The sequence below is a fragment of the Poecilia reticulata genome, linkage group LG5 (genome assembly GCF_000633615.1).
Source record: "Poecilia reticulata strain Guanapo linkage group LG5, Guppy_female_1.0+MT, whole genome shotgun sequence".
Lineage (NCBI taxonomy): Eukaryota > Metazoa > Chordata > Actinopteri > Cyprinodontiformes > Poeciliidae > Poecilia > Poecilia reticulata.
The window spans coordinates 12316946-12333461 of NC_024335.1; the positions used below are offsets into that span (position 1 = coordinate 12316946).

General features: G+C 37.9%; 1 protein-coding gene across 1 annotated transcript in view; it reads left to right on the top strand.

The window, feature by feature from the left end:
• The window catches only part of magi3b (membrane associated guanylate kinase, WW and PDZ domain containing 3b), a 156909-nt gene that overhangs the window by 120503 nt on the left and 19890 nt on the right, over positions 1–16516 (top strand). Inside the window, exons 4-7 of the mRNA XM_017304634.1 lie at positions 9099–9347; positions 10293–10372; positions 12202–12259; positions 13295–13401. Of these exons, the coding sequence (XP_017160123.1) occupies positions 9099–9347; positions 10293–10372; positions 12202–12259; positions 13295–13401 (494 nt within the window). The remainder of the gene's footprint in view (positions 1–9098; positions 9348–10292; positions 10373–12201; positions 12260–13294; positions 13402–16516) is intronic.

The window sequence follows — 16516 nt, forward strand, 5'->3', positions numbered from 1 at the left end:
AAAAAAATATGATGTAAATACTTTTGAAAGGCATTGTATCTTAAAAGTTAGCAACATTCGTTGAGGTATTTACAGTAAAGAGTACAAAACCAGGGATGCTTTGTGTTAGACTGTCTGCATCTTTTATTTTAATATAATGGAACATGTGCTTTTTCTCAGGATTCAAATGTCTTGGAAAGTCAGATGGTCTCACTGTATTTCTTTCATAAAGGAACTGGAAAGGAGGATTTATCTTATTGCACAATGATTATGGCAATGACACGATAATCTTCCCATTCTCTTTAAGCTCATTTTTCTYKGAGGCAAATCCAAGCTGCTGTGAAATGGGAGAGGATTTTTCCAAAAGTCTGGGAAGGGAAACCTCCGGTTACATCAAAACGTACTGTTACTGCACGGTTCTGTCGTTCCCTATCTTTTGCATCTTTTGCTGCTTATAAGTTATGAAATTAAAAGATAAAGCCTAATCCTTTTCCAAAGTGAAGGAGCTTCACAGGTGAGATCAGCTTGGTGCTTGATGTGCCCAGGTGCATTTCTTCTTCTGTTCATTTGTGAATCTCTATCAGTTTACATATACAGATAAAATGACCAGTGGGGCAATCGGCCAATGTTAAAGGGGAGTACTTTGTGTTTTCCAACCATATATTCATTTTATAGTACAATCACGTAACCACATTACATTCAGTGACTAAAACTCATGCTGTAACATTATAACATGATGTAAAGCTCAAAAAAGTAGATTTTACATAATACTGCCCCTTTAAGGTAAAATCCACCATCAATATATGAGAAAATATTATTGTCAGAAAAAAAAAAACCCTGGTGTAGAGATATGGTATGTGTAAAGTTCTACATAATCATAAATCCATTTTTACGTTTGAATAAATGATCCAAAAATTCAAATATCGAAGCTGACAAGCCAACAAGAAGATGTTACTCTAACTGGAGCCATGCAGGAGGGTTTCCACCTTTGTAAAATGTTGACATTAGGCAGAGGCAGAGACATCGAGAGCAAACAGCAGACAAGCATACAGTAGCTGAACTGAAAGGATGCTGAGCTTCTCAGCTTCCAATGAAAGAAGTATAAGCAGGACCGGCTGGTTGTGAGGAGACGTGTGGATTAGCCCTGAAAAGTGGGGAGATTTTGGTACAGTATCCCCGTGAGGGAATACTCTTATAGCAGTTACCCCTTCCTCTTCCCTTACTCATAAGCCCAGTCAGCAGAAGGCACTGCCCGGCTTCTGTGGAAGACAGTGTTGATCTCCCAGCTGCACAGGGAACTTAAAGAGGAGCTGGAAGTAATCGGACCGGGGAATGGGATTTATTCCATTTAGCCGTGCTTGAAGTGTGGCCCATTTTTCTGTGAAAAGGGAGGAATAAACAAGGGCATTTGTTCCTTTTTATGGCTCACATGGGTTTCAGTCCTTCATTGAAGAGCTCATGAATTACCTTCAGTTTATTAGTGTACAGTAAGTGAGTTGTGCTCAAGGTACTGAGCTAATGGGATTCTTAGCTAATCATAATGCTTCCACTAATAGTCCCAAATGGCTTGCCTGAATGCTTATTATGTTAATGGATCCTGCACAGAATTTTTTTCTCCATTTTAAAATATTTTATTGGCGTCGCGTCACATGTGATTTTCATCCTTCTTTATCAATGATCCTTTCATAAATGGTCCTATTAACTCTACCTTTTCTGTGAAGCACAATAGTCTCCACAAAATCAATGTATGTAATTTCACAACCACAAAGAAGTGCTTGGATGAAGCGTTTGGTAAGCTGTTACATTTCACGTCTGCTAGTTTAAGTGATTTTAATGTAAATAACCCAAACAATATCACCGGTGATCAAACAACAGATCAGTCTCTTGGTTTATCTTTAACATAAATTTCAGCTGAAGATGGATTCTTGAYCTTAACTGTCTCACTTTAAAAGATAAAAGAAGATATTTTTGCACAATTTTAAGTGTAATATTAAATAATAGAACATGAAGGTCTAATAGTTCACTTACAATGCACCAAAATGCAGCATAKACTCTTCTTTTAGTCAAGACTTTTTAARTCAAGTCAAGATGACTAATATTTAGATGTCAAGAAGAAGGCTCTGTYGAAGGGGCTGATTCAGAAATTATGACCTAGTTCTAATACATGARAAGAGAAAATGGGAAAGAGAAGAGACACAAAGAATCCACCCATAATCTCATCAGCATCTACTTAAAACAAAGGGGAAAGTCCTTTTAGGTCCAACACAGGCTGTACTATCAGTTGCCCAAGGAACTGGCAGGATCCCAACAAACAGGCAGCTTCCTTGTCGACCATCCCTTTGGCTCAGAGACATGTCTGGCCACAGATGACAGCACTGCTTCTGGGGACCAACAGAGGTCACTTTCAGAAAGGAAAGCGACACTGGTCTCGTTTGCTTTGGATTGGACAATCTGGAGGTTCTTCACTCTTCATGTGGAATTAGAGTGTTAATGCAAAGAAGCTGTGTTCAGACACATTACTGAACGAAGTAAAGAAAACATTGAAGATGAGTGGAAAAATAAAAAAAACGGTAGAGCTTTACTTTGACATAAAAAAAACAAGAGACTTAAAGACAAAATTGATCACAAACACAGTTCCAAACAACTGCCAGGTCCCAGAGACTTGTGTGAGTATGGTTGCTTTGGCTTCTTGCTATTTTTAAATTTGTTTTTGTGCTCAGGAAAGAAACCTTCTCATGTCAAACAGACTGAGTTGAGAATGCAAATCCACTCGATTYAAATCTGCCTTAACGGCTCATCCGGGCTTTCTCCGATTGATATTGATTTCCCTGGTAGAATTTCTACGGAGTCAATCAGCAAACAGAAAGGAGTTGTTGTGAATGATGACGTTGATTTTCTGTGTGGTTTCAGAATTGTAGTCTACATGTWGATTTAGCAATGGCAGTGACGCTTCTCCCTTCACAGTGGAGGATGGTTGTTTACAGCGTAGGCAATTTCTGCTGAGGTTYATACGCCTTACATACATCACRACCAAACATTGGCTATTGGGTAAAATTTAATACCTGAACAGAGATCATTCCTACCCCACCTCTCGCCCGGAACGTTAGCTGGAGATAAGCACCAGCAACCCTCCCGACCCCACAAAGGGACAAGGGTGTCAAGAAAATGGATGGATGGATGGAGATCATTCCTCCAGAAAGCAATCATTTGTCAATAMCTGAGAGCTATGATCCTCTGTACACGGCAAAGTGTAGACCAGTGGGAAGGTTTTTACTATGGTAAGAAAAATTTTAAGGTGAATTAATATAAATTTGACATCAAACAGCCAATAAGCAAAAGGATGAATAGAACACACTTTAAAATTTCACTAATGTGACATTTTCCCTAGTTTCCCTGACCCAAACAAATTGTCTGCTGAAAGCTGTTCTGTACTTTGAATGTGAAATGGTGACATCATCATTATTAATGTTCGAGTTAAGAGGAAAGTGTKGTGCAGTAAATGTTATTTTCACAATTTTCTACAAAAAATCCCAATGTCATGTTTTCCTGACATCATACAGCTTTTTACCTTTGCATAACTATTCAAAGAATCTACTTGTATGTCCCTGCTGTTCTTGGTAGGTTGCAAACTTTAGTAAAGGCTGGTTGAGCCAGAGGCTCTCATACTTTCTGGCAAGGAGAATTGGAAGCCATCTGTGCCAGGGACTCACAGCGGGACTTTCTGAGTGTGCTGGTCCCTTCTCAATCTCAGTGCCTCTGGGTCCCCTGATTTCAACCTGAACTAAGCCAGAGGACCAAAACTGACTAGTCCTGTTCAAGACTAGCGGCACAGCTGACGGGAAAGGCTGACATTGTTAGAAAAGAGMAAGTTTATTCACTGATCTCTAAACTAATTTATTAAGTTAACTTAAGTTAACGCCCACTAGAATTGTACAAGTTAACATTGCTCAATCGGTTAAATTAATAAAAACTAAAACATTTTGGGGCAATGATATTGCAAATATATATWTTTTTTAAGTAAGGAGAACTAACTGGGTTTTACTGTGTAATTTACTGTAAAGAAATACAAATATTTTCCCAAATGGACGTCTATTYCAATGGAGCTGTTTTGGAGCCCCYGCAGSGTTAATGAGTCGCACTTTTATGAGACAGAAAAAAGGAAAGGARATTAAATTGGATTTGAATGTGAGTGGAGCATTTAGGTCATAGTTGAATGGTTGTTTGACTGTGTATCTGTCTGCTCTGTCTGATTGTGGCAAGATGAAGGGGCTCGTGACCTTGTGCAGCCTCTACAGACTGTCATTGACGACAGGAATCTTTTCATTTCCACTCGCTGAGCCCACGACCATGAAATGGCTTGCACACTCTTTGAAAGAGTCAGCTCACTCTTCCCCCGGCTCATCAACCTTGTGACACGAGGTTCACAAGTACCGCCGGACAAGTTTCCCGGTCTCATCTGCTTATGAGGCTTGCCATCATTCGTAATGGCAAATGGTGCCACAAATCTTCACTGACACACTGCTTTCACACACTTCTCTATATGCAGCACACATTTATCAGGGGCCAAGACACATGTTTGTAAGTAATTAATCACAGAGGTAGCGTCTGGCTGATGAATGTCAGTGTGCAGCGGGAGACAGGCAGGGATTAGGCAGCACACCCAATCTCTCCCCGCTATCGTTATGCAACTCCTGTTAATGAAGCCATCTTTGACAAATGCGGATGAGTGTCATTTAGTAAACACAGAGTTGCATGTCAACAGAGGAGGGGCCGGCTTTCATCCAGCCTCCCTCTCCTCAATCTTCCTCCTGCTTTGAAGGGAGATCGGCAATCGTTGCATTAACCTAGATCGCTTTGTATTGTCGTTAGCATGCCTGCAGAGATGAGGCCGGGTTCAAGATGAGCTCACTTATCAGAAAAGCAGTTGTGGTGTCAGTGTTAGTGCTGTAAAGCTGCTGGAATGACTGTGATGTTGTCCTCAGAGCYCTCTGTTCTTTGCACTCCATGCTGATGTCAGCTTTCTTTTCTTTCCCCTCATGCTATAAAAAGATCTAGAGTTGATAAATGCTGCTTCCACAAAAACAGCATTTGTTATGTTGGTGTGTTAAAACTTAAGTACATCAAAAGCACAGCATATCACAGCTCCTTCACAACTGGGAGTAACTTAAAGTATGATCAAGTTGATGGCGGCTAATTAAATTGCCAGAGATTCAAATTTCCCTGTGGTATTTCTCTACATACTTTAATTAATCCAATTACATTCCTTGTTTTAGCCGAGATTGCTTATTGTAGRRACTATGTAAATATTTTATCTTCCAAATGGACTGCCAGAAAATAATCTGGTGGTTTTAGAGTAAACACTTCTGACAGAGCAACGCTTAAAAAACAAATAATCATAATAAATGGTTAGAATGTAAATTAGTGGGCACATTATTTATAATCCTAATGGAGGTGGAATAATTACTTATTCTGTGCCTAAATTGCATTCCACATACTGCTCACCAGCCCATAGATAGATGGATCACCCCACGAGTTAAATGAGAAAATAATTTAACAAAGTTTTGCACTTCATCCCCTTCTCTTTAAGGGTGCTGTGATCTCTATGGATATTTATGCTCAGTATACACAAGGTCTTTCTTCACCAAGGAAAAAACACGAAGTGAGAGATAGATAATTGCTGTATTCAATGATCAGTGTAATTAGTTGCTGGCAAATTCCAAGTGAAGTGATTTTAATGTTACATGAGTCATGACCGCCCTGTGGTGCAGTTATTGAGGGAAAACAAAGCAGAAGGTTAAAAGACGTGAAAATCATGCAAAGGAGGAAGTATAAGGAATAAGGAACTTGGGAGTCTGAGGTACTGCTGTGTGACATTTTGAGAATATAATCATCTTATTTGATTAATGTTAGATGTACTGGTTTATATATCACCTACCACAAACAGGCAGATATAMCACAAATATATATWTTTTTWAWYMWTTKSYTTWWTKKTKRWTWRRRSYYCMRKTTYYKKWWTTYYWWTKKTTYMWYMWTYYTTYYTTTTTTTYMWTYMWWARGKWAMYWMYWWKGGRMCCCCMARSCYYCMRSMRRRSCCMAMCYKGKKSMRSCYKRMCYKGKKGRWYMRGKKYYKKTTKRWKRRGRMYTYMRSSGSSRRGKTYCCMRGRARSSSMMCMMCYYMRKYMRKWARRWKGRWWRGRARGRMWRSSSYKKWMCCSRRGRRGRRGRWKRWKRWKRRRRGSCCCCSSYKGKYMAWKGRWTKSCYKGKYMRKTYMWTTYMAARSSSYWWSMGYGTKWYAYWWWAMASMRSWSWYWTYWCMSYGKKSTSYKYWTWKTKWYAMARAKAKRKKTTWKWRWMWSTWTWTMTYTYWYRTKTKYRMAWWWWWAAAAAAAATTYMAWKSCYKSYKKKKWWTYMRGKKKRMCCYKKTWARKTWAWKKWWYMWYMMCMARKYSSMMYKGRMYKKWARKTKSMWTKKTYMAAAAAWKSMWYYTKRARRRKWAAAAAAAAMMMCATAGAATTTGCATTTATTTGGAAACTGTACAACATATGTAATCTGGTGACACGCTGGGTTTGGGTACCTGCTTTTCAATGAACTTATGGRAACTACTCAACCAAAGCTCGCAGGTCTGCTGGTAGTTTTTGACACACTGATGTCCTTTCTATAAGTCAGTGTGGTCAGTCATGGCTCCACTCCGCAACTCGCTGTTGGAGAGGAGCGGAGATGCATGCATTGTAAATCCAGGGTGATACTGCTTTACGCACTGAATAAAGTGGCAACASCAAGTAGGTTCACCTGCAAAGACATTTTTATTCATCCCCTTTGCAACTACTAGGGCATGGAGATATAACGCTTGGCTCTTCCAGCAGCACATCTTCCTTTCAACTTGTTAAGGAAAGGGGCTGCAGATGGTAATGTTTATACTTTATTCCTTGGCTCTTGTTTGTCAGTGTGAATTAATATTTAATGCATCAGTCAAAAAATGCGTCATAATGTCTCACCTAACTAACAAGTTGAARGACTACCAAATGCATGAAAGTGCAACTTATAGTCTGGAAAATAGATTAACTTTAAAAAGCTTAGTGGACAATGTTTTGGATTCTTATTTAACTTCAAGGTTGTTTTGTCAAAAATATACATGTCTTGTGGACTCGGATTAGGTTAAAACAGATTAGAGAAAAAGTAGTTTTTAGGTTTCTTTGTCAAAATTGCATGCCTCTGTCATTTTGTTGCAAAAATGAATGTTGAATGTGGTGAAAAGGCATTTCACGAGATCGCCCAATATCAWAATGTTACCCTAAAATTAAAGGCCCTCTGGCAAAGCACRACTCAGTTGGAGTGAGCCTGACTTGTCTAGTGGAAAGTACAAACAGCTTGGAGAACTGGTAAAAGTGATGGACAACAACAAATAAACTTGCTTTCAGACAGACAGCAACTCTAAAATACTTACACTGTTCAAACATTAACTGAATAATTCTACACATTCTCTAAAACACAGTTTGATGTCTATAAAATATTGATTCAAATGGTAAAAGGTCAAAAGGGCAGGTTGAGTTTAGTGCAAAAACCAAATTTACACATTGGTTAAACTCAATTAAAACTTTCCTCTAACAAAGAACCTGTAGCATTTTTCTGTTTTATTTGTTAATTGTTTTCAGAAAAACAACAAAAGCTGAATTAGCAAGTCAGATCTCTAAATGAACAAGAAATAAGTACTATCTAGGAAAAATATGATTTGTGCATCTCTACACCTAACAAAGCTGTTGCTGAGTCCAGCCAGTTCACTTTTTCACAGGTCACCTTGACAGAGACTCGGAGTTCAATCAGCTCAGCTCCTCGTCTCTCCAGAGAGTAAATCTCCCCTTAAAGCTTTCAAGGAGAAAACTCCTGTGACAGAAGTAGGTTACATGCTTGGTAACATACCTGGCCTTTTTTTTTTTTTTAGAGAGAGAGAATTGGGGTGAACATTGAATCAAGTCCAAGCTGAAAATAAGTTCTCCAGAATGAAACATTGTTTTGACAGAAACTGCTCCTACACTGCTTGCTCAGCTGCACAAAGGATTCACAGAGATCCAGTGTCTGTTTACCCAACGGCTCTGTCATATTGAAATCAAACACTAAATGATCCAGACTTCTTTTTATGGAAGAAAGCTGGTCACAAATGACTGCCCTGCTGAAGCACTGCTGCAGAGCGATCTCAGACCAGCCATAGATGGGCAGAACAAGCATGGTGGAATGAAAAAGAAGGTTAATGGAAAATGTGAGCTCTGTGTTTCTAAGCTCTTCATCAGAGCTCAGACTGTCATTATCAACTACAGTCCTACCGTCAAGTGGGCCCTCACCTTGCTTTGAACCTTGCTGATGAACTCATCTTTCCCTTGGGCCATTCCCTCAGGCTGGTTCTCTAAGTGTCTACATGACAAGTGCACATCTTCAAACATGCCATGTGCATTTTGTATCTGTAAAGATGAAGCRCAAGTGTGTGTTTTTGATCTTAGAGGCAAAAAGGAGACCAGTTAAAAAGGYGCCATATTACCAGAGTGCTGCTGTGGAACAGCGTGTTCAGATTATTAAAACCAATTCTACTGTTCATGTGGGGCAGTTTATTTTGCAAACACGAATGCTTTGAAATGCTTTAGGTGTGTGCTGGACATTACATCTTTCGACATTATTTTCTATTGTTGGGAGGTTGGCTCTACATAAAAAGGAAAGGATAAAAAGCTCTTGTCTTTCATCTTTTATAACCATCTTCTGAGGAAAAGCACTGAGTGCAAAGTGAATTAGCTGGGCCTTTGTTGCATGTTTCATGTTCATTATGATGTAGTTTCTCAGTAAAAGAAAAGGAGWATGCTACAGTGTAAACAGCATGGAAGAATTATAAAATTGTAATTGCTTTTGAATTGAAATGGGTCTACGTGTGTGAACTCTCACCTCTATCACTGTGAACTGTGGRAAATATACATGTGTATATACATAGGCAAAAGGACTAACAGCATGCTGTGGTAAATGCAAAACAACCCCTTGGCAGGCCCACACACGCACACACATCATCACTTCCATGCAAATCTTATGAGCTGAATATCCTCTTCTTTTACTCCCCTGAAGCAGGTAATATAAAGTAGCTGGCCTCTGTGTTTCTGCGGGCTAACCTTTAACTGTCTTTTTCTATTTTTATTCCCCTTTTTTTATCATGTCCATCCACTCTCTCTAGAGCACAAGGACTGGAGGAAAACGGTGCCCAGCTACAATCAGTCCAGCAGCACCATGGACTTCCGTACATGGAGCTCTCTTCCCCGCGATGACAGCCTGGAACCCCTGCCTTACAACTGGGAGATGGCTTACACTGAAACTGGCATGGTCTACTTCATAGAGTAAGTGAGACAGCGCTGATGTGACGATAGACTGCTGAGGGACACTTTAGTCATCTAACACACCGATTAGAGTCAATGAAAAAAGAGCTATTTTAAAACTATGTACAGGCTTGATTTATCTTGCTTTTCATATAATAAGGGACAAACTAATATAAACAAGTTAGTTTCTGCACTTAATCTCATTTAGTATTTGATTTATTTTAACCTTCTCACAATTCGATAAGTAATACATCAAACGTTTCAGTACAAACGTACTTTTCAACCTGTCAAAGAAGGCATGACATATTAGGTTTGATTGTCACTGCACAATTGTGCTTTTGTGTCATCACTGGGTTGGCAACAATAGAGCTGCTGTTTTGGTAAATCCACTTTCTTTTGTTCTTGATAGCAAAGGAATATCTCAGAATTTCACGGATTCTAAAAGAAAATAGCAAAAAAAAAAACAAAACTTGTCAGTGTTATTTTTTTGTTCTTGTTCAGTTCAACACAACATAGGTTTTGGATATTGGACTTTTTGGATATTGGATATTTTAAGCTCTTTGTGCAAAACCAGTTTCTTTTCTTTTCATGTTATTGTAAAGCAAACATACATTTCCAAGGTCTAGTTATTAGTGTTGTCTTTCATTCATATTTGGTTATAAGCCGCTTATCTCTGGAGATATTAGAAGACTATTGTGATTTTTTTCTGTTGATTACACACTCCAGATATTTAATCCRTTTGAGAATAAACGAGACATGTTTCACATTCAGAGGATTTAGTCCTTCTCCGAGAAAAGGCCACCTAAACATAAACACAGCGAACAGAAACCAATGCACTTGTCCGCAAGAGCATATTATGCAGGCAGCTTTGAGACTCTTTCAGTCAGTTCTCTTGCTTCAGCTTCTTTTTCCCTTCTGGTAATATTGTTGTTGATATTTTCTGCCTGCTGTTTTTGTGGTACACAGTCACAATACAAAGACGACCACATGGTTGGACCCCCGCTTGGCGAAAAAGGCGAAGCCCCCAGAGAAGTGTGAGGACGGCGGTACGTGTTGTGCTTTTCTAGTTTACTCAAGCATAAATAGTTCTGCTAACCTCTACACATGCATTCAGAAAAATATATAATCTACTGTCTTATGAAATTTATGCCTAACATTTTAACCTAACATTTTTCATTTTGACATGTTTTGACCACTTAAAATAACCCTCAGGAACGTGGCCTAAATATCTTGAAATTTGGAGACAGGCATCTCCTTAAAGGAATATCAGACATGAGGTTCTTTTTGTATCCCCAGGATGATAGTGTTGGCTTAAGTGCAGACAGAAATGAACAGAGGCCACTTCTGAAAGAGTTGAACCCTTCAGCAAGTTTTTAATGGATTTTTACAAGAAAAACCTACATGATTCTTCTGAAAGGCAACTCCTAGCTTTCTGTTGCYTTGAGAGCCTTTTTTTTTCTTTCTCTATCTTTTCTCTCTTTCTGGCTTATATTTTCAACAGGAAATTACGTGCATCATTCATTCCAGTCTACTTGCTTATTACAAGCTATAGAACTGCTCTGCGTGTTGCAAAAAAGTTTAATGCAAACTTTAACTGCTACGTAGTGAYACAACTGGAGATGTAATTTCTGGAGTAACTGCAGARGGAATTGAGATACTTCATATTAATGTCTGCTTCCTCGACGCTGAAAAGTTCAATCTGCAGCGATTAAATTCTGTGTAAACAGAACATAGATGAGAGACGTTGATGATTATCAGCTGTCCATCTGCTACGAGTTCAGGTTGCCATGGTGAGGTTAAGTGCAGCATTTTATCTAGCAGCTATTTTCAGAAAAACTGTCTCCTAATGACACAGTTTTCCACCAGTGTGTACCACAAGTCATTGGCACACACTCTGATGTGTTTCTGTTGTTTCTGAGATAAATCMATGTGAACATACAGTGGAGTACAAAATGGTTTTATTTTTATAAAAAGYATTTTTTCTACTTCMCTTTTATGTTGGTGGACATTTTTCCTGCAGTTTGGACACTATGTTTTCTGTTTTAGGAACAGAAAACTTTAATTTCACAATAAAACACTTGATTTACATCATGTGTTATGTTAATCAAGACAAGTTTTTATAAAAATAAGAACTGAAATCGGAGATTTACACGCAGCTCATGAAAAGACAAGATTTTGTTCTTGTCTGTCAAGAAAGAAGATATTTCCCTTTTTAAGAWATTTAGATCCTCTGAGTTCATTTGTTTTTGCTAAAAGTCAGAATAAGGAGAACATTTTTTTCCGATACTTTTATTTATTGCTTTCTTCAAAGTCAGAAGTGTATGTACTGTAAGTGTGCTTACCTMTAAACAATTGCAKGAAGTCTTTCTTATAGGCTTCTAGTTATCTGACAATAATCTGTGGATCTATTTTAAGGCAAAAATCAAATGTGTCTGAAAGGGATATCAGGAAGAAAAATGTGCACCTAAASGTGCCAGAATATAGTCATTGTTCAAAAAAATGGTATGCAAATATAATTTCAAGTCAAGTAGAAACAGCATGGGAAAGTCCAGACATCATACAATTCAGGAAACAGGCGGGTTTTGTGTTCCACTGTGTTAGGGTATTAAATGTAGACTAGAACAAAAGCAAAAGCCCTGGTAAAGATGCTTGTTCAAGCTGGTAAAGGGACTGTTGTTATCCACAGTGAAAAAACCAATAGGGGATGAAAATAATCAACATTTTATCTGACAGTGTAAAATTGTGCCTGATCATTATGCTGAACTGGTTACAATTCCCAGACATGTCATAAATACTGTCTATTTATTCAGTTCATCCTTCCTGATTGTTACCGGCATTTCTCGCAAAATAATGACACACTGTTTTYGTCGTCCAGAGCTACCGTATGGCTGGGAAGAAATTGATGACCCACAATATGGCACGTACTACGTTGAGTAAGTGTAATTAATCCTGTGTTTTGAAATTCATTTTTTTTTGGCATGATCTTTTTTTTTGTTTACATCCTATTATAACCAGACGTACATAAAGGATGAGAGCACGTGCTGCGATGATTTTACTGCTTTGTGTTTATGAAGAGCAAACTGGCAAGAATCTGTTCTGTCTAAAAATAAAACAAATGGCTGTAGTGTCATTTTGGGTGAGAAAACGTCGAGTTATGTAACATGCAGAGAGGAAGCATTTACCTGAAAGAGTTTGATAAGGATTTTCCTCTTGTTTATCAGTGGGTGGCAAAGTGAAACTCTGTGCTGTGACCTGCCTGTAAGCACAACATTGATTGGACTCTCGCTGCGTTATGTGTCAGTCAGTTTGTGTACATGGAGCAATACTTGGAGAGTATATTATTCCATGATGGTTGTATGTGTGTTATATGTTTTTGCACTCAGCATCACAGTTGGAAATGAGTGAAGAAGCCATTAAGTTTAGCATTTCATCAACAATGGAGGGAAATGGAACAGGGAGATTCTTAACCAGAACACATTGAAACAGCAGAATGAGGGCTGAAGGAAGAGCCTGTTCGCTGCTGTGATGAAACAGAAGGGAAAAGCTCGTGTTGTTTTATTGCTCAGGCAGCAGATGAAAACCTTCAAGGTAGAAATGACAAGAGGAAGAAACTTGCAGTGTTTGGACATGGAAAGTCAATGCTATATTGATGGAGCTTGTAGCTGCCAGTGTTTAGTTTGAAATGAGTTCCCTTTGAAACAACGGTCCTGGTTTGTATGCCAGGAGGGGAACAAGCTGTTTACCTTCTTGTTGAGGAACAGGATGTTTCTCACTGTCTGAGCTTCATTTCCTGGAATATTAGGTGGCTAAAAGCCATTCCACAGAAAACAATGTGATACAATCCAGTCGTTTTCTCCATGTGTTCCGTTTGTAAAAGGTGGTGGTGTTGCTTCAGCATCCCTCCACAAGAAACTGATGCAAATGGTTGAGAGTCATTCATCACTTAAAACTGAACATGTTTGTTTCAGCCACATCAATCAGAGGACCCAGTTTGAGAACCCAGTTCTGGAGGCAAAGAAGAAGCTAAGCAAAGACACTGCTTCGATTCAACAAGCTGCAGCTGCATCTTCTCAAGGTAACATCTGATCTGTTCATYGTGCTACATTTTCTATTTTCTATACCTACAAAAACTGGAAAATCAACAGAAAGTTGATTTATTTCAGAAATTCAGTTCAAAACATAAAACACAAATTCAGTGATATGTTTCACTCTGAATTTGAGTGAAACAAAGTATTMCCTTTGATATGGTTTTCAGCTAAAGAAAATCAAAAATTCAGTTTTTCAGAAAATCTTAATATTACACAAAAACAATACAATTTGTTTTTAACATAGATGATTTATTATATCAAACGAAGATAGTTGTCTATCAGGCAGTCATTATCATGCTCTACAAAAAGGGTACAACACAACATTTCATGGCTAAAAAAATAATTATATGATGTTGTGCTACAAGCATATTATTGTATAGTTGAGTGGAAGGAAAAAGTGTTGTAGAAAAATGTGCACAGTCTATAGTGATAGCTGCACCATTATGAAGCAAGTCAACCCAGGAATTTGGGGGAGATTAGGTGAAGTATGATCTGCAACTGGACCCTGTGCTGCAAGATCTTCCATGTTTTCTGGACATGGGCTGTGCTGTTCCATTTCCTGTGTTAAACTGCCCCTAAATCAGAGACCTGATCAACAGACAGATGGAGTAGAGTAATGAGGAAAACGATAGATGGCAGAGCCAACAATGCAGACAATGTTTCTGTTAAAACAGTCTGGGATTCCATAATACCTTAGCAGAGCTGCAGAATGATTGCCTCTATAGTATGCTACATCCCATAGGAGTAGAAACATGTTCCACATCTGCATTATAAAAAATAAAAAAAACCCATGTTGTTCCAACCTATAAAATGCACAACTACCTGAGACGGGCACACATTCACTGAAATTACAGTTTTAATTTCTTTCTCAAGATTAAAAATTGAGGAAACATACTATGTCAGAGCCAACATATGGCCAAATCATTACTTTAAGTAATTATTAGAAAATAATAAGATATATATTAAGTTTTGTCATAGCAAGGTTTTAAAATAAGATTAAAAATATCTAAATTGTAATTTTACACATCTACACCATAAAACAACTTAGAGCTTGCTGCGTACATTCCCTATGTAATTTGTTCACTAAAAATTGTTCTTCACTTTGCTTGTTTACAGACTAAGTGCTCCACATCACTCTGCTCATAATAAAGAATGACAGTAAAGACATGGTTGTTCAGTTCATTAACATGCATTTTATATTAATTCCCAGTTGGGTTTTGAGCTTGTTCCAGTTTCTTGTCTGCATGTCTGTCAGCAGACATMCTTTAAAAAGCAACAGATAGACTTATTTGTATATTTCCAGAGGTGGAGCGTGACACAAATTTAAGGAGGATTATGTTTTGATGCGACTCTAGCGCCATGAGGTTTTTTTATTTAGATTTGGCATGAACTGGTATTAATAGGCAGTCTGCAGCTGCTGTCTTCCCTGTTGCAGTAAACAAAATTCAGCAAAACTGTAGTATATCATTATTCCATAACTGCATCTTCTGTCATCTATCAAAGTATATTCCCAACCTGGGAATATACCTCCCAGGCTGGAATACTATGAAGGTATTCCTCTCCTAAGCATCTACGACAAATAAACCACAGTTTACAGACTAAGTGCTCCACATCACTCTGCTCTGTTTAAATGCTTTAAACAGTTAAAAAAAAAAATACTTTCAGCTTTCTATAATTGTAGAGCCTGAAGCAGATAATATCTTAGATTTTTCTGTTGTGAGAACTTGCTGTAATGCTGCACTTCCCCACCCCTCCTCCCACATTGAGATAATCTGGAAATTAAATAAAGGCTTCTTTAAGCTTTAATTTTTTTTTTCCAAAGTTTGTCCTTTAATTTCTACAGTAGAACAGGGTGTGACGACATTCTGTAAAAGTATTACAAGATATTGCACTTTTGTAATGTACTTGTTAAGCCTTGACAACACCTTCAGGTTTTTAAGACTTGCACATTCATGTCTACTTATAATTAGTTCAGCACAAGTCCTAACGTGCACAACCATTGTCTGTCTTTTTTTTTTTTTATCTGGAAAGTTCTGTTAAACTTGACTCATCTGAGCTGACCAGACTACTTCATGCAGTTTTTTATGAGAGTTCTTTATGAATAAACATAACCTTTTTTTTATCTCTACTGTTTCAATCAGTAAAAATAATTTACTGATTAGTCATTTTGATGTCATTATGGTTATTTTTCACTCCTTTCCCTTTTCTGTTTTCACTTTGATCATTGTGGATTCTGGAATTAKCTTAATTTATTAAAATATGAAAGCAATTTGATTCACTCTGCTTGCTCTGTGTGCCAGCTTGCTTTGATGAATATACTTCCCAGAAACAATGGAGAAAGAATCATCACTTCAGCCACCAACAATTTTAGTATTTAATCATTTTTTGTAAGCCCTCCAGTTAAGACACTTCTTTAAACATTTTTTATTTTTTTATTTTTTGCCTGATAAACATAAAACCTTTCCGTTACAATAGATATGTTATGGAAGATCAAGCTGCTGATCAGCATTGAGTGAGACGTGCTCGTAGTGCTGGCAGGGTTTCAGAGCCGTAAAAGAAGGAATGCAAGGGGAGGAGGCCGCCTTTTAGCSGTGCATGTGTCAACAGCTGGTGGAACATCCCGTTAAAGAGGCCAAGCATAATCAGGCGTCTCTCTGCTCAGGTGTGTTGGGACTGAGTAAACCGCCATCTCACTGCTGATTACTGATTACACAACCTGCTGAGCTGTCAGACGGTTGCTATGATCAAACCAAGACATCGGCAGTCGGCGGTTACACCTAAGGCGACGACACACACCAAGAAACTTTTCTGTTTGTTTTTTTTTTTTTTTCTTTTTAAAGTATAGGTTTGTTTATACCCAAAGCTGACAGCTGGTTAATATTGATACACTTTTTATGTAAAATGTACTGCATCATTATGGCGTAGCTCACAAAAACTCTTCAAAGAAAAATAAATGGAAAAAGTTAGATTWTATATATATATATAGATATATATATATATATATCATTTTCAATTTCTGAAATTGATTTGATTTTATTATATTGTAACATGAAAAAGAGTGGAATTGGAGAACTAACTGAGGATTTGGTTGGCTGTGTTTCA